Source organism: Geotrypetes seraphini, chromosome 7, assembly GCF_902459505.1.
Source record: "Geotrypetes seraphini chromosome 7, aGeoSer1.1, whole genome shotgun sequence".
Lineage (NCBI taxonomy): Eukaryota > Metazoa > Chordata > Amphibia > Gymnophiona > Dermophiidae > Geotrypetes > Geotrypetes seraphini.
The window spans coordinates 8,920,592-8,948,129 of NC_047090.1; the positions used below are offsets into that span (position 1 = coordinate 8,920,592).

Below are 27,538 nucleotides of genomic sequence, written 5' to 3' on the forward strand. Positions count from 1 at the left end.
ATTGCTAAGGAGGGTGTGATACTTGCAAGCATGGAAGATGGGATTAGTCTCTGGCTTCTTTGTCCCTGATCTGTGCACCTGGACCCATTGTCCTAAGCACCCTCTTAATCAGACATTAACACCTTTTAGCTAGTCATGATTCAATCAAGGCTACTTAAAACATAACAGGGATACTTAAAACAGTTTCCCTGTCCTCAGGGTCTATCTGCATTCCCATGCCAGAGTCAGATTGATATAATTTCCCATAGGCCTCGCTGACATAAGTAATGTCAGCTAAGAATGCTGAATGGTAGCGATAGCTAGGCTGACAATGGGCACATGCAAATTTAGTGAACCTTCGCTACTCTCTGCCAACCTGATTTGCATATGCAGTTTTTGGCGATTGACTTGCCTTTTTGAAATCGCTACAAATAACGGCTGCGACAGCAGCCCATCATTTTCTACCGCAAAGTTTTGAGAATGTAGCCCTGAGTCAAAGCTCGACCTCAGGGAGTCCCTGGAGCTGCCCCTTTTCCAACAAGTGTTTCCCATTTTCTGACTTTAGGAGTTAAATTTAACCAGTCAGTAGAAAAGTAACCCAACTAAAAGGAAAGGTTTAACTGGCTAAGTCCTGAACTAAACTAATTAAACCCTTGAAGGGCAATTCGATAAGCTTATGTCAATGCTAAAGGATGCTAGTACTTATATACAGGATTAGCGCCTATTAAAAAAGTTAGATGCGTTAAGTACTGGGCATTATTCCACAACTGGCGTACACGAGCTGGCAGCAGGCGTTGCGTGGTGCACTTAGTTGTGACAACTTACACCAGCCGCATTAAATTTCGGCATACCAAAGTAGCTTTCTACTTATTCTATAACCCCTTTTCTGAATTTCTTTTTAGTTGACATGATTAAATCTTACCGTACATCCCTTTTTTCCCTGTTAAAGGGTAGGGGGTGGGTGAGTGGGGTGCTTTGACCTCCCTGAGATTATAACCAGATTGACTGACCTTTATCCCTACTGGAAACAGAGAAATGGGATGGTCTAAAGGCTCCTGAACCAAGTGAAAGATGCGATCTAGAGCAGTGGTTCCCAGCCCTGTCCTGGAGGACCACCAGCCAGTCAGGTTTTTGGGATAGCCCTCATGAATATGCATGAGAGAGATTTGCATACAATGGAGGTGAAAGGCATGCAAATCTGCTCCATGCATATTCATTATCTTGAAAACCTGAATGGCTGGTGGTCCTCCAGGACTGGGTTGGGAACCACTGATCTAGAGGACGCCTGTCTGTAGTTGAAATTATATGATGGGTGGGGGAGAGGATGATGATTTTATGAGTTGTTTTCCTGTAGGAAATCAAACTAAAATCAAATTTGTTTGTAAATTCAGCCTAAAATGGCCTGTATGTGATCTATCCATATCCAACTGATTGCTGGTTGCCATCCCTGAAGTAAAAGAGGTGTCATAGATTCCAAGAAGTTGGAAAATCTGGTGGCCTTGCAATGGCCTTGCTTACTTTACTTCCAGATGGTATTTAATTTATTTATTTTAAAAATGCCTTTGCCTACAACCTAGGCGGATTACCATAAAACAGACACGGAATAGTTCACGTAATCTTCACAATACAAACTGCTACAAGTAAGCCTACTACATCCCTCCCTCTTCTACCATTTCAAATATAAAATCTCACAACGACATTTCAATCAAAAAGGAATATTTCACAACATTTAGCTCTAGAGAAAAGCCCATACATCTTCCTGCCGAATCTTAAATAATACCCAGGCTGTCTATCTGCTCCACAAAGAAAATTGTCCTCCATCAAAGACCAATTCATGCCCCAAACAGGTATCGAGTCCTGGCTCCCCATGTGTTGCCTTCAAACAGGCATTTAGACATCTCATGGGTTTCTTACACTTCCTTCCCGGAACAGAAATTTGAATATCTCTGGCTGCATTATCTAATCATCTCTGCTAGAGGGCGCAAACAGTTATTCTTCTGGAAGAATTGCTTCGACTTTGGTTGGATAAATCACGTTACATAACTTGCTAAGAAGAAAACATTGTGTGCTTGTAACATAAACCACTAGACACATTCTTTTGGATGGACTCGCCTTGATGGGTGGAGTATCTGCTCGGCTCGCATTGCTGTTTTTGGAGCATTTGGATTCTTACAGCATCCAGTTCCCCATCTGAGGAAATCAGTGCATTTCTGAGTTAATGACAGAAGTTCAAACTAGGGGCTCCAAGTGGTTTTCAGAGTGGGCTGGTCTACCTCAGAAGATGTGGGTGATGCAACTGGGTTGCCTCCTTGACTGGGCAGAACTTGTGCTACTGCTATGAATGCCATCCTAAGGCCTGCACATTGGCAGGTCTCAGCAGGGACCCTTCTTCAGCTTGGACCCCTAGTAGCTCCTAACCTTTTTATGCTACCCAGTACTTACATAGTAACACAGATAAAGACCCGAATGGTCCATCCAGTCTGCTACACCGTACCTTCTTCTAGAAACTGATTTAATTTAAATCGTCTTTTTTCTTAGATATTTCGGGGTCAGAAACCCAAAGCTCTGCCCGGTACTGTGCTTAGGTTCTATCTACTGGAGTCTCCGTCAAACTTCACTTCAGCCCTAGCCATCGAAACCCTCCCCAGCCCATCCTCAACTGAATGGCCATATAAGGAACACAGACCATGCAAGTCTGCCCAGTATTGGCCTTAGTTCCTTCAATGTATACCCATTATTTTCTGATTCAAGATCCTCTGTGTTTGTCCCACGCTTGTTTGAACTCTGTCACCGTTTTCCTCTCCACCACCTCCCTCAGGAGCGCATTCCACGCATCAACCACCCTCTCCGTAAAGAAGAATTTCCTAACATTACTCTTGAGTCTACCATCCCTCAACCTCAAATTATGCCCTCTGGTTTTACCATTTTCCTTTCTCTGGAAAAGATTTTGTTCTACGTAAATACCTTTCAAGTATTTGAACGTCTGAATCATATTACCCCTGTCCCTCCTTTCCGTATTTAGGGCTTTCCAGAGTTGGCAGGGCGCTCCTTACCAGTGAGAAAACAGTACGAGGAGACCTCAAAATGGAGGAGAAACTGGTGTACATATTCACTCTCAAAGACACACACTGTGCTTTCAAGTTTCAAATCTATTTAAAATTTCTTATACCGCCCAATCAGCCTTCTAGGCGGTGTACAAATTCGTAAAAACAGAAAGCAAGCTTTAAACAAAATACAAGTTTAAGCTGACATTACGTCACCGAACTGTAACTTTTAAAAACAAAGACAAACAGGAACAAAAGGTAAAAGGCAAGAACTACAATAGTCAAAGTAAAAGAGAACAATTAAGGAAAAAAACAGTGGGCGGGGCTGCTATAAATAACGTTGAACTCAATTGCCCTTAAAAGGACAGTTAGGTCTTGAAGGCATCAAGGAAGAGAAATGTCTTTAGCTTCATCTTAAAGTTATTAAGATTTGATTCTTCGCGTAAATAATTTGGAATACTAGTCCAAAGAGAGGGGGCGGTGACAGAGAAGATGGTGGATCTCATTCTATATATAAACTTCAGTGACGGTATAGTGAAAAGGTTATTAACTGTTGATCTTAGAAGGATTATAAGGGGTAAGAAGATTATTAATAAATTCAGGTTGATTGTTTTGTCTGGTCTTAAATTAAAACCAGCAACCCATTATAATTGAATATCAAAGAGCCAGGAACATAAGACTGTTGAGTTGCTACTGATCCTGAAGGAAAAGGAGAGGGCTCAGAGGACAACCCTTGCCCTAACAGTCGAGAGCTCTACGGAAGAATCTCCTGATGCCCCAGCCTGCTTCTGTTCTCCGGATTCCCTTTTTATTTTGAGAATCTCAGGCAGGAACGAAAAGGGGTTTCATCACATGAGGCTGCAGAAGAGTGGTTCAGAACAAAGTCCTCCCCGTGACAAAAAACTACCATTTCATTTTTTTACACATGGATTGGGTGTGCACCTTCTGAAATGGCCACAGGACGCCTCGGCGCATTCCACAGTGTGCCATTTTTGCTCTGATAAGAATGCATTGGGGCCTACCGCGGATTTGTAAAAGGTTCCGTTTGGATCGGTCAAATATCTGATGACTGCAACACAGCCAGGGTAACATACTTTCACAAGGTTTCTTTTCACCCTAATGTGCCAAGAGGGCAGGAAGAGAGATGGTGAAAGGATACGAGAGACGCCCACCCTCGTCAATGGTGAGGGCCGACAGGTTCCACACTTTGCACTTCACTTTAAAACCAGAGGAGCATCACAGTGTTTAAGGACTGCAGAAAATAACAAAAGATGTGATGCCTGAAAAAAAAAAATAATTTAAGCATCTCTTCCACATATCTGGATTAATTAGAGATGTCTACTAGAGAGTGACTATAAACCCATGACAGAGAACGGAAGAAGGAAGAATTGTCCTTTTTCTGATTTTCATTTTCTGGAAGCGATTGTGACAGGACAGATCCAAACAGGCCCAGACTCATGTTCTGGCATGGAGAGGACCCCCTTGCCTCCATCCCTGGCACAGCCCATCCTGTTTCTGCTCTGCAGTAAGGTACCATGGCGGTTCTCCTTCACTGTTGAAACATGCCCATTACTGTATTATTCCTACACCGAGCCCATAAATTTGTAAGATATCGCAAATAGTAAGGGACTGCGTTCTTCAACAACCACTTTGCTGCAAGAAATAAGCATTAGATCAAATATTTTATGGATTCTGTAAAGATGGAATGGATTTAAAGAATGTTACTCTGAACTATGGCTGGAGCAAAGGGAGTTCAGAGGAAGGAGGGTAGACAAGATACTTAAGACAATGTGTATGGAGGGAGGGGGCATTGGGAAGAACAGGGAGGGCTGAGAGGGGAGGGAAAAGACCCAGGGAACTGGATAACTTATCTAAGGAAGTTATTTGCTTATCTGTCAAGAATGTCTGCCGGACCAAGGATAGAAAGTGGTAGAGTGGCCTTGGATAAGCCAGTCGAGAAGGGCATAGCTAGGCTGTGGGCTTACGCTGAGAAGTTTAGTTAGAATCAGTGGCACAGGCTGGGTTGGCTGATTGCTCCCTCTCTACTGACAAACGCTGTGTAATTATGGATTGGCATATGGGGTCATTTTTATGAAGTTCTCCTACGTGTAAAACCTATTTCACAGGCAAAAATGGCTGTTACAAAATTAAGAACATAAGAAGAGCCTTACTGGGACAGACCAATGGTCCATCAAGCCCAATAGCCTGTTCTCACAGTGGCCAATCTAGGTCCCTAGTACCTGGTCAAAACCCCAAAAGAGTAGCAACGTTTCATACAGAATCCCAAGGAATAGCCAGATTCCGGAATCCCAAAGAGTAGCAACATTCCATGCTACCGATCCAGGGCAAGCAGTGGCTTCCCCCATGTCTTAATAACAGACTCACAGACTTTTCCTCCAGGAATTTGTCCAAACCTTTCTTAAAACCAGCTACGCTATCCGCTTTTACCACAACCTCTGGCAACGCTTTCCAGAGCTTAAATATTGTGTGATGTTTAAAGCAGTGGTTCCCAACCCTGTCCTGGAGGACCACCAGCCAGTCGGGTTTTCAAGATAATGAATATGCATGGAGCAGATTTGCATGCCGTTCACCTCCATTGTATGCAAATCTCTCTCATGCATATTCATTAGGGCTATCCCAAAAACCCGACTGGCTGGTGGTCCTCCAGGACAGGGTTGGGAACCCTGGTTTAAAGTATGGATGTGGAAAGAGTTCATCTACTTTACAGGCATTCCTGGGGACAGAGGTTGGGAAGAACACAGGCACCGCTGCGGTGTACCAACATATATTATAAAATACTTAGCGCATGTGCACAGAGTGGCTGCACATTTGTGCCTTAGCATTTTGAGTAGTTTTATGTGTCTAGGACAGTGGCAGGCAATTCCGGTCCACGAGAGCCACAGTCAGGTCAGGTTTTCAGGATCTCCACAATGAATATGTATGAGATGGATTTGCATGCACTACCTCCCTGAGATGCAAATCTATCTCATGCATATTTATTGTGGACATCCTGAAAACCTGACCTGCCTGTGGCTCTTGAGGACCAGAATTGCCTAGCCCTAGTCTAAGATATGAGGTTATGCCTACTATTAAGGGGGATGGGACTTGATATGCTGCTTTTTCTGTATATGGTTACAATCAAAGCGGGTTACATATTTTAGGCTGGTACTTATTTTGTACCTGGGGTGATGAAGTGTTAAGTGGCTTGCCCAGAGTCACATGAGCAGCAGGGGGAATTGAACTCACAACCTGAGGGTGGTAAGGCATTTGCTCTAACCACTAGGCCACTCCCCGTGGCCTAGGTTGCTAATTTCCCCCCTTAATGTGAAGAGTTTCAGTCTCTGGTAACCAGAGCTAAGATTGTGATGTCATAATGCCGCTAATAAGAGCCAATCTCGTTAATGATGTCACAATAGCTTGATGGTAAAGAACTTGCTATACAGCTTTTTTCTGTGTGGTTATAATCAACGTGGTTCACATATTTTAGACAGGTTCTTGGCCAATGAACTATTAAGTGACTTGCTCAGAGTCACAAGGAGCAGCAGTGGGAATTGAACTCACAACCTCAGGGTGCTGAGGCAGCGGCTCTAACTCCACTCAAGGGATACTAGTGTGGCTGGTGAAAAACATCTGTAAAGCTAGACCTGAGCACTTCAGTCCTATAGCTGATATAAAATATGCTTCTCCTGCACCGTGTGCAAATGAGAATGTCCAAGAATGTATGCCCACGCTGTGCAAACTCCACCCCTACACCCACCAGAGAAATATGCACCACCAAATCTCAGCCCATACTAGAAAAGGTCATTCATGTGAATTCCTTCTTTGGCAAGGAAATAGAGTTCTGTTAATGAGAGAGGTTCAACTGGATAATCACCAGGCTCCCAAATTTCAAAATTGTGCAGATCATTAGACCGGGGTTTAAGTAGGCAGAAATTCTGAGAAAACCGTCCTACCTTTCCCATGCCAGCATGAGCATGTCCAAGCTTGACCACCACGGGGAAGTTGGGAGTTGTAAGCTGAAAGACACAAGGGAGAATTCACATGGCACACAGGATCAGGAGGGTGCAATACGATACATTCAAAAGCATTTGTTCAGACTTATTAGATTCGATGAACTGCTCTTCACTAATCACATAAAATCCAAATGCAGCCAAACCTTGGTTTGCGAGCATAATTCGTTCTGAAACCATGCTTGTAATCCAAAGCACTTGTATATCAAAGAAATAATGGAAACTCAGATGATTCGTTCCACAACCCAAAACCTTTAATACAAAATACTATACGTATTTGTATTACAAGACCTCGCTCATTTAGAAACAGTCACTACACGAACCATCGGCTCAGTTGTGATGATGTGACACGTGTATTCTGTATGTACTCGTATTGGAAGACCTCGCTCGTTTAGAACAGTCACTACACTCCCGCAGCGTCAGAGAGAGAAGAACCATCGGCTCAGTTGTGACGATGTGACACGTGTATTCTGTATGTACTCGTATTGCAAGACCTCGCTCGTTTAGAACAGTCACTACACTCCCGCAGCATCAGAGAGAGAAGAACCATTGGCTCACTTGTGATGATATGATGCGTGTATACTGTATGTACTCGTATTGGAAGACCTCGCTCGTTTAGAACAATCACTACACGAACCATCAGCTCAGTTGTGATGATGTGACGCGTGTATTCTGTATGTACTCGTATTGGAAGACCTCACTCGTTTAGAACAGTCACTACACTCCCGCAGCGTCAGAGAGAGAAGAACCATCGGCTCAGTTGTGATGATGTGACGCATGTATACTGTATGTACTCGTATTGGAAGACCTCGCTCGTTTAGAACAATTACTACACGAACCATCAGCTCAGTTGTGACGATGTGACGCGTGTATACTGTATGTACTCGTATTGCAAGACCTCGCTCATTTAGAACAGTCACTACACTCCCGCAGCATCAGAGAACAATTGGCTCAGTTGTGATGTGTGTATACTGTATGTACTTGTATTGCAAGACATTGCTTGTATATCAAGTTAAAATGTAATCAAATGTTTTGCTTGTCTTGCAAAACACTTGCAAACCAAGTTACTGGCAATCCAAGGTTTTACTGTATATATATAGATCTATATGTAAACACACAGGCAAATACATCACCCAAACATTCTTCAAGGATCAAGAAGACTAAGCTAAAAGATAAATCACAATATATAACCTTGGCAGTACACCCAGTAGTCCCAATCAGCAGTTCTCTTCCAAATGTATTTATTTATTGGGTTTTTATTAACCCCCTTTATGAAGATATTCACCCAAAGTTGAGTAGAGCAAGCAGAAAAACCAAGAGCCCGATATTCAAAAAATCCAGAGTTCCTGAATTTAGGCTTCTAAATAGCTGGATTTAAAAAAGGTTTGGACAAGTTCCTGGAGGAAAAGTCCATAGTCTGCTGTTGAGACAGACATGGGGGAAGCCACTGCTTGGAATGTTGCTACTATTTAGGATTCCAGAATCTTGCTTCTCTTCCAGATTCTGGAATGTTGCCAGGTACTTGTGGCCTGAATTGGCCACCGTAAAGACGGGATACTGGGCTAGTGGTTCCCAACCTGACCACCAGCCAGTCGGGTTTTCAGGATATCCCTAATGAATATGCATGAGAGAAATTTGCAAATCTACTCCATGCATATTCATTAGAGCTATCCTGAAAACCTGACTGGCTGGTGGTTCTCAGGACAGGGATGGGAACCACCAGGCTAGATGACCATTGGTCTGACCCAGTAAGGCTATTCTTAGGTTCAGCATAACTTTTCAACTAAAAAAGTCAACTTAAATTAGGAGCTTAAAAATGGTCATTCGTTTGCCTACTTATTGGCACAGTGCTGAAAATCACTGCTAGGTTCCTAACCCCCCCCCCTATAGGAATGCCACAAAGGAAACACACACACGCAGTCTTAGAGTCGGGAGGAGGCGTTGCCAGGGGCTAGCTCCGAGTCCCTTTTTATTATGCTTCTAAACTAATGACATCATAGTAACTCCTTCGTTTACACAGCTCATGATTGGTGGGTACAAAGAAAGATACATGCTTATACATCATGATCACCCTCCCTTTACCTCGTGATCATCCTCCAACTCAGCACTTCGACAAGGGCCTGATTAACACGTGGACAGCACCTGAGTCTTTGCACGTCCTCAATGCCTGTCAGCTGATGTCCTTTCCAAATAAGGACTGCTTGATTAAGATAAGGGTTAATATGCGACAGGGGTCTTGTGACAAACAAGGAGGGGGGAATGCCTCAGCATTCTGTCACAAAGTGCTAACACTTTCCTTCCTTAATGAGGGGACAGGGAATGGGAATAATTCATAATTCTTTCACAGGGGCGGTGGAATCAGTGTGCCGATCTCGCCCTGTTTCAGAATGGCATCCCTACACTGTACCCCAGTTGCCACCTGCTTTCTACTTGCCTAAATTTAATTAAGAGCTTAATTTACCCATAGCCCTAGTAAATTCTCAGAGGCCAATTTATGACCATAACTCTTCAAGTCATTGAATATTGGACCCCATTTTAAAATAAAAATTTTGCATTTGAGGATGGTCCCTAAGATAAACGGAATGGCACTAACTAGAGCCCTACCTTTGTTTTTCCCCCAGGACATTTCTATGTAAGTATTGAGCATTTTTCTCAAACAGATCCATATTTAGCTGCCAGCACTTAGTGGTTTTCTTTTAAACATTTACTGCTGCTGGCTAAGTTAAGGTCAGATATTCTATCATTTCTATAGCTTTGAAAGAGCTGTACAGTTAACACGTAATGGAAGGACCCTTCTCAGAAGAGCTTACAGTCTAATATGGACAGATAGACAGGACATAGAGGGGTTGGGGAGTTTATAGAAGGTCAAAGAGAAAGTTGAGAGTGTTGGACCTCATCAGATTGGACCAGTCGACCTCCCTGAGACCAAACCAGAACTACAGGAAGAAAAGCAGAAAATGAAGAGTGGAAAAAGAAACCCCCTCACCAGCTGAAGAGCAAGAGATAATAGAAGAAGGGGAACAGGGAAATTCGGATGATGTAGCGGAGGAAGCTCCTGTTGATCCAGAGCACAGTAGTGTGTCACAGTGAGATTCTGGGTGTGCTGCGAGAGGCATGTCGTGTAGGCAAGCCAGCCGGCACTGGCGCCTCTCCTGCTCTTCCTAGCTCCCCACTGGCGTAGTCATTTTAGGGTTAACAAGCTCAGGGCCCCGTCTGGAGAGCCTCCGCGCATGCGCGGGCATCGGCATGATGACATCACACATGCACGTGATGTCATCACATCGACATCTGCGCCTCTGCGGACCCCCCTCCAGCCGCAGCCCTGAGTCTAGTGCGCTGTGGCTCGGAAAAGTTTGCGAGACGCTGCTCTAGAGGAAGCTAGGAAGAGGCCAAATGATAATACTGATGATATAACCAGTTTAAAATTCCATACTGGATTGAGAGAGACAGCAGAGATGGCTTCTGCTGCCTGGATTAATGCAAAAGTCATCACTCACTTGGACATTGCACCAAAGAGGACAGGAAAAAAGCAAGCAAACAGGTACAAAATTCAGCTGCTATTTGTTTCCATACTTGTCTCTGTCCCTACCTACAATTTATTACATTGTCACAGTTATCAAACCTCCTCCTGCCTCTTGTGTGGTGTGAGAAGGGCTGGAAAGCCATCCAATGGGACATTACTCTGCCAAGTGAAGCAAGTTTCCACAGACCAAACCCTGCTGGAACTGAGAGGCCACGTTATCTTTATGTAACAGTAAGATCAATTCACTGAAACTCTGCGAGAGGCACGTTTTGCCAAGATAACTGACCTTTCACTCTATTGCAAGTTGTTTTCCAGCAATATCAAGGGGACGACGAAGAAGTAGAAACATGCACAAATATTTCTAAATATGATTTGGGGACAAGACTTCAGAGGGCTTCACACTGAGGGCAGTGCTGCTGAAAGGTGAGATACAATGACACAGGGACAAATTTTTCCCTGTCCCCGTGGGGAACTCATTTTCCCGATCAGTTATTTTCCTGACTCTGCAAGTTCTGTCCTCATCAGCACAAGCCTTCAATACTTTAAAATCATAAGTGTTAAGGGAAATTGAGTTCCTTCGGAGATGGGGATAAATTTGTCCCTGTGCCATTCTCTACACCAGTGTTCTTCAACCACCGGTCCGTGGACCAGTGCCGGTCTATAGAAATTTCCTGCCGGTCCACAGGGCCGGCACGTGCATCAGGCCCAAAACAGTGTTCTTCAACCGCCAGTCCACAGTGTGATCGATGCGGCGTTATCTTTGAGCCAGCTTCCTCTTCCTCACTGATTCAGTGCACAAAGCCACGGGCAGTGGCTCCTATGCGTGTCCTGCGTCTGGTCCGGAAGCCTTGGCTTCCAGATGAGGCGCGGGATGCGCAAGGAGCCACTGCCCACAGCTTTGTGCACTGCATCAGTGAGGAAGAAGAAGCCGGCCTGAAGATTACACCGGGGGCAGCATAAAATGGCCAGGCGGGAGCAGGCCAGAAGGTAAGGCATAGCATGGAAGGAGGGAGACAACAAAGGTAGGGGGAATGATTTTATTTTTGAATTTAGTGATTGAATTATGTCAGTTTTGAGAATTTACATCTGCTGTCAGTGTGCTTTGTGTAGTTTAATTTTGTGGTTAACCTTTATGTGTTGTTAATAAGATTATATTGTGTGTATCTATGAAGAATGAATGGAAAATATAGTTTACAATTAGTACTATTATGGAGGCAGGATCTGGGGTGGAGACTGGGTAGAGATGGGCGGGGTCTGGCCCACAACTTAGCCCAGTGTTTTTCAACTGCCGGTCCGCAGACTGATGCCGGTCCACAAAATAATTATTTTATTTCTGCCAGTCCATAGGTGTAAAAAGGTTGAAGAACACTGCTCTACACTGCACCATTCTAGAAAGTGAGCCAAATGTAGGACAATCAAGCCTTTGTGACATCACTGAAGAAGTTGGCTCTTATTGGTAGATGAGGCATTATGATGTCACAATACCAGCTCTGCTTATCAGAGGCTGAAACTTGTCACACTATTTATTTAGTCAATTTTCTATACTGTTCTCCCAAGTAGAGAATGACACGGGGACAAATTTTTCCCCATCCCCGCAGAAACTCATTTTCCTGTCCTGTCCCGGCGAGTTCTTTTCCCGTCCCCCCACCCCATTCCTGCAAGCTCTGTCCTCATCTGCACAAGCCTCAAACACTTTAAAATCATAAGTGTTTGAGGCTTGTGCGGATAAGACAGAGCTTACATGAATGGGGCAGGGACAAATCTCACAGGCACAGGATGGGGAAATTGAGTTCCTGCAGGGACGGGGACAAATTTGTCCCCATGTCATTCTCTAATACAGAGCTTTAGAAACATAGAAACATAGAAGATGATGGCAGAAAAGGGCTACAGCCCATCAAGTCTGCCCACTCTGCTTCCCCACCCCCTGTCTATGCCCTAATGACCCAATTTCCTTATCTTGACCCTCGTAGGGATCCCACATGGGTATCCCATTTATTCTTAAAGTCTGGCACGCTGTCTGCCTCGATCAACTGCACTGGAAGCTTGTTCCAATGATCAACCACTCTCTCTGTGAAGAAATACTTTCTGGTGTCTGCAGCAGCCACTCTCTCCTCCTCTCCCTATTGGCTAAGGCTCTTAACATTTGCATCTCCTCTTCCTATAGGCTAAGGCTCTTTACACCTGCATTGTGATGTCATAGAACTTTCTGATTATAGAAACATGATGGCAGATAAAGGCCAAATGACCCATCATAGAAACATAGAAGATGACGGCAGAAAAGGGCTACAGCCCATCAAGTCTGCCCACTCTGCTTACCCACCCCCTGTCTATGCCCTAATGACCCAATTTCCTTATCTTGACCCTCGTAGGGATCCCACATGGGTATCCCATTTCTTCTTAAAGTCTGGCACGCTGTCTGCCTCGATCACCTGCACTGGAAGCTTGTTCCAATGATCAACCACTCTCTCTGTGAAGAAATACTTTCTGGTGTCGCCATGAAATTTTCCGCCCCTGAGTTTGAGCGGGTGCCCTCTTGTGGCCGAGGGTCCCCTTGAGAAAGAAAATATCATCTTCCACTTCGATACGTCCCGTGAGGTACTTAAATGTTTCGATCATGTCTCCCCTCTCCCTATGTTCTTCGAGAGTGTAGAGCTGCAATTTGTTCAGTCTCTCTTCATACGAGAGACCCTTGAGCCCCGAGATCATCCTGGTGGCCGTCCGCTGAACCGATTCAATTCTGCGCACATCTTTATTGTAATGTGGCCTCCAGAATTGCACACAGTACTCCAGATGAGGTCTCACCATGGCCCTGTACAACGGCATTATGACTTCAGGCATTCAGGTCAGTCTGTTTTCCTCCTGCTTGTAAATCCACTGCTCTCTGATGAGGACCAAAGACTGATTCTAATCAAGAAATGAAGCTGATACAAAGCAGAAGAGGACCTGGCTTGACTTTTCATAAGGTGTCTCTGAATGGTGTGTGGACACCCTTTACTGTGAAAGTCATTTTGGTCTGAAATACTGAACCTCAGCCTAGTTTAGTTCAACTTTCATCCAAGGTTTCTATGGCAGTATCCCTTCTTGGAAGTATATAGAGAAACAGGAAAACAAATAGAAGGGAATATTTATTTTTGAGAAGCAGGTTCTTTTTATTCCCCACTGAACATGTGACAGAATTAAAATTAGCCCTTCAAAACCATAAAACTATGAAAGAGAATAAGAATTCCTTTTATAGACTCAGAGACATTTACGGTTTCTGTAACTCGGTAATTGCACCCTACTGGAACCTGTTGAAGGACTGGGGCTCATCGAACCCTTCAGATGTGGTATTGTCATGCCGTTGTTTGTGTTTCTACTGCCCAGGTATTACACATAAATCAAATCAGAGGTTTGTTAGCTTACAGCACTCAGATCAGGTACATAACCTGTGAGGTTTCAGCTTGGAGACACACAGAGGAGACTTTATAAAGCTTTTTCCACACCTAAACCCGTTTCACATGCAGAAAAGGGCTTTTATAAAATTATATGGCCATTTACACATGTACAAAATCAACACGTGATCTAATGTAAGCAGGGTTTGAACAATTTCCTGGAGGAAAAGTCCATAGTCTGTTATTAAGATATGGGGGAAGCCTCTGCTTGCCCTGGATCGGAAGCATGGAACGTTGCTACTCTTTGGGATTCCGGAATCTGGCTATTCCTTGGGATTCTGTATGGAACGTTGCTATTCTTTGGGATTCCGGAATCTTGCTATTCTTTGGGATTCTGTATGGAACGTTGCTATTCTTTGGGATTCCGGAATCTTGCTATTCTTTGGGATTCTGTATGGAATGTTGCTATTCTTTGGGATTCCGGAATCTTGCTATTCTTTGGGATTCTGTATGGAACGTTGCTATTCTTTGGGATTCCGGAATCTTGCTATTCCTTGGGATTCCGGAATCTGGCTATTCCTTGGGATTCTGTATGGAACGTTGCTATTCTTTGGGATTCCGGAATCTTGCTATTCTTTGGGATTCTGTATGGAACGTTGCTATTCTTTGGGATTCCGGAATCTTGCTATTCCTTGGGATTCCGGAATCTGGCTATTCCTTGGGATTGTGTATGGAACGTTGCTATTCTTTGGGATTCCGGAATCTTGCTATTCCTTGGGATTCCGAAATCTTGCTATTCCTTGGGATTCTGTATGGAATGCTACTACTTTTTGGGTTTTTGCCAGGTACTAGTGACCTGGATTGGCCACCGTGAGAACGGACTACTGGGCTTGATGAACCATTGGCCTGACCCAGGAAGGCTATTCTTATGTTCTTAGGATCTTTATCTACTGTAACTACAGCATCTCACTGGGCATAGTTTGGAGACACTTATCCTAAGTAACTCAAAGGGGTTTCCACCAAGCACCCATTCAAGGGCTGTGAAAATCTATGCATCAATCCTTTTTGGTTTCATATTAAAAACACTATTGAATATTTCTATAATTGTTTTACTGTTTTATATTGTATGTGCAGAGTATCTTGAAATAAACGCAGGTTGATGTATATTGAATTCAGTTTTTTATTTTTAGTATTTATATACCACTTATAGTCTAAGTGGTTTACATTCAGGTACTCAAGTGTTTTTCCCTCTCTGTCCTGGTGGGCTCCCAGTCTAGCTAATGTACCTGGGGTACTGGGGGATTGAGGAACTTGCCCAGAGTCACAAGGAGCAGCATGGGTTTGAACCCACAACCTGTAGCTCTGATCACATGGCGGCTAAATTAATATTTGGTAAGAGTAAATACGATCATGTTACTCCTTTGTTGAAAGCCTTGCATTGGCTTCTGATTTATTGGAGAGTTCAAGTCAGTATTGTGGCAGTATTATATTTTAAATCCTATATGGGATTTTTTTCTCCATTGATTACTTTCTCATTTAACTCCCAAGAGCCTTTATCATAGGGGAATTCATAAATTTAAATGAGCCTCCCTTCTATTAGGGCAGGGGTAGGCAATTCCGGTCCTCGAGAGCCGGAGCCAGGTCAGGTTTTCAGGATATCCACAATGAATATATATGAGATGGATTTGCATGCACTGCCTCCTTGAGATGCAAATCTATCTCATGCATATTTATTGTGGATATCCTGAAAACCTGACCTGGCTCTGGCTCTGGCTCTCGAGGACCGGAATTGCCTACCCCTGTATTAGGGGAATCAAAGCTTTAGGATCGGTCACTCTTTGGTATTTTCCCTTGTAAAAATTTGGAACAATCTTTTTACAGAAATTAGACTCCTTCCTTCTCTGATAATATTTCAGAAAATTTGTAACTGACAAATAAGGGATTGCAATTGATGACTTCCTTGTCCAATTATTCACTTTCCTTGTCCTTTAGTTCAGTGGTTCCCAACCCTGTCCTGGAGGACAGCCAGGCCAATCAGGTTTTCCGGCTAGCCCTAATGAATATGCACGGAGCAGATTTGCATGCCTGTCACTTCCATTATATGCAAAACTCTCTCATGCATATTCATTAGGGCTAGCCTGAAAACCCGATTGGCCTGGTGGTCCTCCAAGACAGGGTTGGGAACCACTGCTTTAGTTAACTTTTTGTGAACTGGATCGAGCCCCATAGTCGGGATGACTCAATATACAAGACTAAGGTTTGGATTGGATTGGAAAAAAGTATCATAGTCTTCCAACTGAGGTGATATGTGGATATCTAAAGGCATCCACATATAACCCCTACTGGATTTTATTCTTAAAACACTCAGTCTCTTCCCTTCTCTACCTCAGTTCTCCTGTTCCTTTTCATTTCTTCTGTGGAAATTGAGAAATGTATGGTTATCCAAATAGACCAGAGTAGGTAAACAACTGGATCATTTGATTGTGACCACACCCCTGTTTTGGAATATCTCTTGTGTGAAGTCACTCTATGTCTGCTGTTTGTACCATGCTGAGGTTTATCAGATGGAAGCCAGACAACAGCTGCCTTAGAAACCTTCACCACAGCAAGAAGAGCTTTCCAAAAAGGTCAAAATGACACAGAAACCAGACAAACAGGAGAAAATGCCAGGGGACAGATGTTATGGAAGGCAATTTTTTTGCTCAAATCTGTTAATGACTTCACAAATTTGGTTGCTGTTTGTAGGTTCTGCATTTTTGATAATCTCTTTCTCTCTGTTATCTCTCTTGAAATACAGAGGATCTCTAATTAGAAAACAAATGGTATAAATTAAAGAACTAAAGGCCGGTATTGGACAGACTAGTACAGTTTGTGTCCCATATATGGTGATTCGGTGTAGGATGGACTGGAGAGGGCATCAGTGGGAGCTCCACTAACTTGGAACATAAGGACATAGATCTCTCCGCAGCCATTGACCCGGTAGACCATAACGTCCTTCTACAAATATTGGACTCAATAGGAATCAGTGGAAAGGTACTATCATGGTTTAAAGCAGGGGTGTCCAACCTTTTGGCTTCCTTGGGCCGCATTGGCCAAAAAAAATTTTTCTGGGGCCCAAACGCTGCAGCAAGACAGAAGAGGGAGCCGGCAAGACGGTAAACACCCAGGGGCAGCAGAGGAAAACACTCCATCATCCTCGACCAGGGCCACACAAAATACTTCACTGGGCCGCAGGTTGGACACCCCTGGTTTAAAGGATTCCTACAATCCAGAACATACAGAGTTAAAACAAACAAAGAAAAATCCGAGCCATGGTCTACCCCAAGGATCACCTCTTTCTCCCACACGCTTCAACCTATACATTGCCTCCCTCGGCTCCTACCTAGACAAACAAGGTCTAACCTCCTACAGTTACGCAGATGACATCACCATTCTCCTTCCGTTCGATCAACCAGCACCATCCATGGCAGACACGATACACAGAACACTTGACACAATAGCAACATGGATGAAAGACCACAAACTAAAACGAAATCCGGACAAAACAAACTTTATCCTACTCGAAAATAACAAAACCCCAACCATAACAAACCTTGTCATAAACTCTACAACATATCACTTCCAATCCACTTTAAAACTCCTGGGAATGCTAATAGACAGAGGCTGTACAATGCAGCCACAAATCAACAAAACAATAAAAATCATTCGTAGTCATGAGAAACCTGAGGCGTCAGAAAATTCTTCGACAGAAAACAATTCCAACTCTTGGTACAATCCCTAATCCTAGGTCTAATAGACTACTGCAACATACTATATCTCCAATGCACAGCAACCATGATAAAACAACTACAAGCAATACAAAACACAGCCCTAAGACTGATCTACTCACTGAAGAAATTCGACCACATCACAGAGGCATACCATGACTCACATTGGCTCCCAATACAAGCGAGAATACACTTCAAATTTTACTGCCTACTATTTAAAGCAATAAACGGAGACAGCCCAGCCTATTGGAACAATTGACTAGTTCAATCCACCTCAATCAGACATAGGAGAACCCACACACCATTTACACACCCTCCAACCAAAAACGTCAAAAGAAAAAAACTATACAACAACCTCCTAGCCACTCGAGCTGCAACACTTGACCAACAACTCTACAACCTATTGACCATGATCACAGACTACAAAACCTTCAAGAAAGAAATAAAAACCCTTCTATTCAAAAAACACATAAAACCGAACACAATCAGGAATGTCCCAAGCATCACCTGCAACTACTACATATGTACCTCCAATATCATGACAACTCAGATGTAATCCTTAGCAACTCAAAGAAATGTACAAACTACTCCCTAAATACTTCTAATCTCCGGACATCCATTTGTAATCCACCTTGAACCGTAAGGTAATGGCGGAATAGAAATCCCTAATGTAATGTAATATCCTGCAAACAATGGGATGGTTGGATAGGCTGGAGTGAGCTTAGATGTCAACTTCAGCATTTGGAACCTAGGACAATACCAGGTGGACTTTAGTCTATGGCCCAGAAATATCAAAGAAAAGACAAGTTAATTCAATCATGTATTTTTAATGAGAATAACTAATGAGAAGACTGGTTGGACTGTTCATTTACTATGGGGCTCATAATCGAAACAGAAATACGTCTAAAAACCCGCCCAAGTCAGCCCTTAGACGATCAAAAAGACAGGTCGTCTAAGTGCCGATAATCAAAACGGGTTTTTAGACGTATCCAGAGACTTTTTAGTCCTCTGAATCCCGCTGTGCACACAGAGCAGAAAGGGGCATTTTTGGAGGAGTGGGATGACCTAGACTTAGTTGTACTGCAGGGATAATCGAAAGTTTGATGAAACTGCTTAGACGGACCTTATACGTTGTGATTTAGGCAATCTAAAAACAGGTATAAGTGCCCATAAGGTATCCAAAGTGACCAGAGAACACCCCCCTCCCCCCCCATGTTTACTGACCCCCTCACACCACCACAAAAATCAGAATAAAAAAGCACATACCTGCCTCTGGAACATCAGCACCTGGTATAGGAAAACCTAGTAGAGCTGCACATAGGTGGCTTAAATAGTCTGGGGGGTGGGCTGGTGAACCATAGAGAGGAGGACCCAGGCCCATAAATAGTTTTTCCAATTTGTTTTAAATCTACCACTTAGTAACTTCATTGTATGCCCCCTAGTGCTAGTATTTCACACTGAGGTCTTTTTTCTCTTTACCATTTGCCTATTAATTATTCTATGTAGATATGATTAATGGTGACTGCACAATCACAATTGGGGCAGTATTGTTTAGATTTTCTATTGTGTTCTCATATAGGTCCTACTTGGAGTAACCTTGAAGTAGTTGAACAGTCAAGACTTTCCCCACTTTCAGCCAGAGATCCTGGTAATTTTTTTCAAGCTTTAGAGTACGAGGGGCCATTAAGTTGTCAGCCCAACCAAGAAGAGAACAATGTGAAGCCCTTTTCTTCATTCTTTTCATTTCATATCATTGAATCTAAAAGTGTCAAGAAAAGTGTGGAATAACTCTCTTCTTAGTTAGGCTGAGAACTTTTCAGCAGCCCCTCCTAGAGTAGGGGATCTCAGCCTTGTCTTTGGAACACACCCAGCCTGCCAGGTTTACAAGATACCTGCAAATAAGATGCATGGGATTGATTTGCATAGACTGAAGGCAGTACATGCAAATCCTTCTCATGCATATGCATTGTGGGTAATATGAAAACTGACTTGCTGTGTCCTGAGGACTGGGACTGGGTTAGAGGAAATGAAGTGGTGTCTGTTGCCGGGTGGTAGGGAATCACACACATCAGTCTACATCTATCCTCCATCACAAAGGTTGCAGCTCATGGAAGAGCCACCGGAGCAGGATAGCTAGGTAGGAGGGGGCAACAGAGGAAGACTAGTTAGGAATAAGCGAGGGCTGAACATGCTGGAAGATTTAACAGGGTCTTCTGGTCAATTGGATGTCGGTTAGAATAAAAATATTGATGTTTGATCATCAAATCCATCCTGCAGAAATGCAGTGCCTCCCAAGTACAAGGGGGCACTCAGAGAAATTGAAAGGGGAAAGGTTTAGAACAAACACCAGGAAGTTCTTTTTCACCCAAAGGGTGGTGGATACATGGAACGCGCTACCAGAGGATGAGATAAGCAGGAGCACGCTACAGGGCTTCAAAGAAGGTTTGGATAGGTACCTGGAGGACAAAGGGATTGAGGGGTACAGATAGGAGTAGAGGTAGGTTATAGGGATAGGATTAGAAGTAAGTTACAAAATTAGTCTTGGACCACTGTTCAGGCAATAGGCCTGATGGGCCGCCGCGGGAGCGGACCGCTGAGCAAGATGGACCTCTGGTCTGTCTCAGCGGAGGCACCTTCTTATGTTCTTATTTGCTTATTTGGCTAGCTCAGTCCAGAAAGGCTGGATTTTAGCCCATCGCATTTCCTCTTTGCAGTACAGACACATAAAAACTATTGCACCCCCACATCCTTTTTGAGTCCTTGATTTCGACGTGCCAGAAGTATCTTCAGCAGTGGAGAGAGAAGCCCTCGCCCAGCTTTCATGCCCACTCCTAATCTCCGTGCAAGTGCCCTGGGGAAAAGTCCTCCCATAGCCTGGTGTACATGTTTTAACAGTATCTGCTCCAAATTTCAGTGGGAGAAGAAACCTGCAAATATTTTGGACACAGTTCAGAGTATTATCCAAATGATCATAAAGTTCCATTTACAAGAAATCAGAGAGCGGGCAAGTGGAAGAGAAGCCACAACACAGACTAACTACCCCAGTACAGATTGATAGACTGCAGAAGAGAGCCCCCTGGACCCTAAGAAACACAGACTTTCCCTGACATACTACAGTGGACACAGAATATTTCTGCAGCAGTCATTCACAGAGAAATTCTTTAAGAGGCATCTAACTTACTACCCCCCCCCCCCCCCACTCCTTTTACAAAAGTGCGCAAGAGGTTTTTAGCACCAGCCGGCTCGCTGAATGCTCAGTGCTGCTCCAACAATCATAGAGTTCCTTTGAGTATCAGAGCAGCCCAGAGCATTCAACATGCCAGTTGGTGCTGGTTTCGAGAGTGCTGCAGTGGTTAAAGCTACAGCCTCAGCACCCTGAGGTTCTGGGTTCAAATCCATGGTGCTCCTTGTGACCTTGGGCAAGTCACTTTATCCCCCACCATTGCTCCAGGTACATTAGATAGATTGTGAGCCTGCAAGGACAGACAGGGAAAAATGCTCAAGTACCTGAATAAATTCATGTAAACCATTCTGAGCTCCCTGGGGGAGAACCATATAGAAAATTGACTAAATAAATAGTGTGAAAAGTTTCAGCCTCTGATAAGCAGAGCTGGTATTGTGACATCATAATGCCTCTTTCCACCAATAAGAGCCAACCTCATCAGTGATGTCACAATAGCTGGATTGTCTTACACTTGGCTCACTTTTGCTACATTTTGATTTCTAGAGTGGCGCAGTGGTTAAAGCTACAGCCTCAGCACCATGAGGTTGTGGGTTCAAATCCATAATGCTCCTTGTGACCCTGGGCAAGTCACTTAATCCCCCATTGCCCCAGATACATTAGATAGATTGGGAGCCCACTGGGACAGACAGGGAAGATGCTTGAGTACCTGATTTGTAACCTATTCAGAACACCTTTTTTGTGTGTGTGTGTGGGGGGGGGGGGGTAAAACAAACCGAGCCCTCCCCTTGCCTCTCTTCCCCATGCTGCCTAGTTGCTGACTGGGTGGGATTAAATGTTTGAGCAGCCCTGGCTTGGGTGGTCCACCTCGTTCCCACAATGTCCCACTCCCAGCTCTACAGAGAGAAGCATTGTGCACTGGAAGCTGTTTTCGCAGTTTCTGGAAAATACCCCCGTGATTCCGGTTTTCATCATCGGCACCTCTCCTGGCTGAGTGACTAATCCGCAGAACAGCATGAAAATAGTGTGTTTCTTAAATCAGTGAATTACTGAACATGGAGACGCTGGAAGAGATGTGTCACACCCGGGACAGACGAACTTGGACCTCAAAGCATGTCCAGTGCTGGGAGGCATCACAAGCTCCTATTATGTGTAGTGCGATCCGTGAACTAATAACACGCATTAAGGGGCTTTCAGGTTTATTTCAGATTTTATAGTATCGCCTATAAAACTTCTAGGCAATGTACATAATAAAACAACATAATCATTATATTACAGCTTGAAAATTTTTAAAGAAACTCAGACAAGGACTAACTTCATACAAAAGGAAAGGGATTAGTTATAGGAAAGCGCAATTAGGATTAAAGGGGGAAATAAATCCTTCAGATTGAAATAAAATAAAGAGTAGTCAAGCTGAGATCCAGTTTCAAGTTTTATTTCAAATTTGATATACTGCTTAAAAAACTGTCTGAGCAGTATATAATGGGATAAAATTAAAACCAAGAGACGTTAATGACATATAGAAACATAATGATAAGGGGAGAAGTGCAATCTGTGATAGGAAAGGGCGACATAAATGGTTCGTATATGCCTAAAGTCTGACATCTACTTGTCATAGGCGTCCTTAAAGGGAAAGGTCTTTAGATTGGCTTTAAATTTATCCAAAGGTAGTTCTTCCCGAAGATATGGAGGTAAAGAGTTCCATGTTACGGAAAAAAATCTTCTTTCGGGTTGTGTCGTAAAATAGGCGTCGCAGGGATGGAATTTCCAGAAACTGGATTGTAGTGTTCTACTCGGACGGCGTGGAAAAAGCAGGAGTGTGGGTTATTTTGGCCTTGTAGGTATGTAATAATATTTTATATGGAATGCGATGAGTGATCGGAAGCCAATGAGATTTAATAAGGAGAGGGGAACATGATCGAATTTTTTTGCATTATGGATCAGACTTCAAAGACATATTTATATGAGAAAGTTTCAATGAACTCTTGAATTTGTCCAAGGCGAGAGGGCACAGAGTTCCCCAGCTGGGGAGCATACGCTGTGAATATCTCGTTTCATCTTGGATTGGCTACTGTGAGTAGGCTTTGATCTACGGTCCTCAATGTTCTAATGGAAATATATGGAATGAATCATTTATCGAGAAAAGCTGGAAGGTTTAACAGATATTAGTGCGTGCAGTGGTGTAGTAAGAGGGATGCAGGAGGGGTGGTCTGCCCCGGGCACGGTCTTCCTAAGGGCGCTCCATCCCTCATCCTCTCCCCCCCCCCCCCGCTCCTCTCTTTGCCTCATGCGAACACCCCTTGGCTTCCCCGTACCCTTTTTACTTCCCTGGCATGAAGCTGCTGCCTGCGTCAACATCGGCGCCCTCTCTATCACTTCCGGGACCTCAAAGGGCGAGCTGATACCAATGTGGGCATGGTGCTCACGCTGGAGAAGTTAAAAAGCTATAGGGAAAGGGAAGAGGGTGCAGACTCGACAAGGGGGGTGGGGAAGAGGGAGGGGGAGGGGCATCGCTGCCCCGGGCACCGCTCACCCTTACTACGCCACTGGGTGCGTAATCTAATCAGTAAATTGGCTTCAAATTATGAGCTTTAATTGGGAGATAGGCCCTATCGCATAGCACCTAGTGGCCCAAACTCCATAGTAGGCCTGTTTACGGACCTGGGCGCCACTAGACGTGATCCTTTAAAAAAAAAAAAAAAAGTAGGTATTTATATACCACCTATCAGGTTGTCCAAGTGGTTTACAATCAGGTCCTCAAGCATTTTCTCTCTCTATCTAATGTACCTGGGGCAATGGAGGACTGAGTGATTTGCCCAGGGTCACAAGGAATAGCGTGGAATTTGAACCCACAACCTCAGGGTGCTGAGGCTGTAGTCTCTAAAGGTCCTTAAAACCCCGGCCTACATTACAGGTGCCTAGAGGGCACCTACAGTCAGATGGCTAGACACGTTACAAACCACCATGGAGGCGGCGCTGGAGGACCTTTCCAGATTAGCACAAAACCGATTTCATTTGAGATCTGCAATTCATCAAGTCGGTAGGACTCAAACACGAGTCAATGGCACCTAACAAGCTTCAAGTTAGGCCCTTTGGGCTACGCACGATTCTGTAATGGGCGCCTAAGTGTGACTGACATGCAATAGATGCCTATCGTTTTTATGCTCCAGTTACAGAATCTGGACCTTAATTAATACCAATGTCTGTTAGCACATGTTAAGCTTTAGGAAAAAGGGCTCCTAATAGAGGTCATAGAATTTCTATGAGCATCAGAGCTTTTACCACAGTGGCTGGCAATTAAAAAAAAACAACAACCCTAACAGGGCTTAATGAAAGGGGACACTGGAGAAAAATACCCAAAGGGCCTGAACGAGAAGAGCACCAAGACAAAGCAGGGAGCCGTGAGGAAGAGTCGATAGAGAATGACACGGGGACTCATTTTCCCGTCCCGGTGAGTTCTTTTGCTGTTCCTGCCCCATTCCTGCAAGCTCCGTCCTCATCTGCACAAGCCTCAAACACTTTCAAATAGTGTCCGGGGCTTGTGTGGTTAAAGACAGAGCTTACAGGAATGGGGCGAGGACAGGGACAAAAGTCGCAGAGACGGTATGGAGAAATTGAGTTCCTGTAGGGACGGGGACAAATTTGTCCCCGTGTCATTCTCCACACTGCACCATTCTAGAAATCACAATGAGCCAAATATAGGACCATCAAACCATTGTGACATCACTGATGAGGTTGGCTCTTATTGGTGGAATGAGGCATTATGATGTCACAATACCAGCTCTGGTTATCAGAGGCTGAAACTTTTCACACTATTTATTTAGTCAATTTTCTATATTGTTCTCCCAGGGAAGCTCAGAACAGTTTACATAAATTTATTCAGGTATTTAAGTATTTTTCCCTGTCTGTCCCGGTGGGCTCACAATCTATCTAACGTACCTGGGGCAAAAGGGGATTCATTGACTTGCACAGGATCACAAGGAGCATTATGGATTTGAAACCACAACCTCAGGGTGCGGAGGCAGTAGCTTTAACCACTGCACCACTCTAGAAGTTAAAATGTAGTAAAAGTGAGCCAAGTAAAGGACAATCCAGCCATTGTGACATCACTGATGAGGTTGGCTCTTATTGGTGGAATGAGGCATTATGATGTCACAATACCAGCTCTGCTTATCAGAGGCTGAAACTTTTCACACTTTATGTAGTCAATTTTCTATACCGTTCTCCCAAGGAAGCTTAGAACGGTTTACATGAATTTATTCAGGTACTCAAGCACTTTTCCCTGTCTATCCCGGCGGGCTCACAATCTATCTAACATACCTGGGGCAAAAGGGGATTAATTGACTTGCCCAGGGTCACAAGGAACATTATGGATTTGAACCCACAACCTCAGGGTACGGAGGCTGTAGCTTTAACCACTGCACCACTCTAGAAGTTAAAATGTAGTAAAAGTGAGCCAAGTAAAGAGCAATCCAGCCATTGTAACATCACTGATGAGGTTGGCTCTTATTGGTGGAATGAGGCATTATGATGTCACAATACCAGCTCTGCTTATCAAAGGCTGAAACTTTTCACACTATTTAGTCAATTTTCTATACTGTTCTCCCAAGAAGAGAATGACACGGGGACAAATTTTTCCCCATCCCCATGGGAACTAATTTTCCTGTCCCATCCCTGCAAGTTCTTTTCCCGTCCCCCCACCTCATTCCTGCAAGCTCCTTCCTCATCTGTACAAGTCTCAAACTCTTTAAAATCATGTGTTTGAGGCTTGTGCGGATAAGACAGAGCTTACAGGAATGGGGCAGGGACAGCAACAAAACTCATGGGGATGGAATGGGGAAATTGAGTTCCTGTGGGGACGAGGAGAAATTTGTCCCCGTGTCATTCTCTAAGAGATGTCAATCACTCAGCCGTGGACTTGAGTTCAAAATACAGTACCGATAGTAGGACTGTGTAGACTCGTGACCCTTAGGCTCGCTCTGGGCATCGGTGAAATTCTTGACACACCTTTGCACTTGACTCCACAATTGAACTGCCGTTATTGCCTCAACATTGAATAAGAGGATTTACATCTATTTATTTATTTTAAAAATGTATAAACCGCTGAAAATCTGTACAAAATATTATAAAGACAAACCAAATGTACATCGAACAAAATTAACATTAACGTATCAAACTTTATCAAGCTGGAGTTCTTACTTCATCTTGCGACATCACTACGTTAACCCCGATTTATTCAGTGTTCACGGGCCGCATCGAGGCGGAAGAAGATATCTTCTTTTTCAAGGGTCCCGCGGCAACAAGGGGGCATCCGTGGAAAATCAGGGGCGGGAAACTGCACGGGGACACCAGGAAATTCTTTTTCACTGAAAGGGTGGTTGATCGCAGGAATAGTCTTCCACTTCAGGTGATTGAGGCCAGCAGCATGCCTGATTTTAAGGCCAAATGGGATAGACACGTGGGATCTATTCACAGAGAAAGGTAGGGGAGGGTCATTGGGGTGGGCAGACTAGATGGGCCGTGGCCCTTATCTGCCATCTAGTTCTATGTTTCTACGTTTCTATACGTATTGCATAGATGCATCGACACGTATGATCTAGAGTTTAATAGACTCTTGACAAAGGCATTATTGCCGTCAGTCTAAGCAGAGAGAGTGATCGAGCATTGGAACAAGCTTCCAGTGCAGGTGGTCGAGGCACGCAGCATCCCAGACTTCAAGAACAAATGGGATACCCATGTGGGATCCCTACGAGGTCATGCCAAGGATAGGGTCACTAGGACTTGAATGAGTGGGTCAGTAGAGTGACAGTATAATTACAATTATACTTAAGAAGTCAGAAGACCTAAGAGGGTGGGTAAATAGTGTGGGCAGACTTGATGGGCTATATGGCCCTTATCTGCCGTCATTTTTCTATGTTTCTATGTTTCTACTATCAATAAAGTGCATTTTGAACTTAAATCCACGGCAGAGCGATTGACATCTCTTCCTCACGACTCCCTGCCTCGTCTTGATAAAAGGGGGCCAGAGTTAGGGGGTACAAATGAGATCAGACACCTTATTGCATACCCAAAACAGTGTGAAATGACTCCAGAGCACACTGGCTCTTATGTCTGAAAAAAAAAAGTATTTATTTTGGACAGTTGTGCCCGAGTATAACGTGGGAAAGTATATGCCAAGACTGCTTCTCACCTTAGTCTACTATTAGAAAAGACAGCGCGTTAATTAAGGCTTTCGATAATTTCGTGTTCTGGACTGATATTTCGAGATTAGGACATGAAAAGCGTTATGTTGCTATCACTGAAGCTTTGCAAGAGATTTGTTATGACTCCGGAGCACTGTTTTTCTCATTCCTCCTCTCCGTAAATGACTCAGAAATGCTCCTTGCACTTCTCTGTGACTCAGAGTCCCCCCTCCGCTCGATGACATAGTTCTCCAGGAATTGTACAGCAGCCCTGTGTTAACCTACACCACATGTGAAAGCCACAGGGGCTCCAGCATTTCCCCAGAAGCCTTTTGCTGATAAGACTAGGAACCTCTCCAGCTAGCTGACATCTTGGGCTTACATCGCCCAGCGAGCCCATTTTGGCACTGAAAATGCTACATGGTGCAGTGGCTGTCCTCAGAGGTATTGGCACTCCAGTGGCCAACCCCGGGCGCCATCT

General features: G+C 44.0%; 1 protein-coding gene across 3 annotated transcripts in view; it reads right to left on the reverse strand.

Moving 5' to 3' along the window:
• Positions 1–27,538, reverse strand: part of SYN3 (synapsin III) — a 211,938-nt gene that overhangs the window by 25,722 nt on the left and 158,678 nt on the right. For all 3 annotated transcript variants that reach the window (XM_033951194.1, XM_033951193.1, XM_033951195.1), the window contains exon 7: positions 6,977–7,039. In XM_033951194.1, the coding sequence (XP_033807085.1) occupies positions 6,977–7,039 (63 nt within the window). The remainder of the gene's footprint in view (positions 1–6,976; positions 7,040–27,538) is intronic.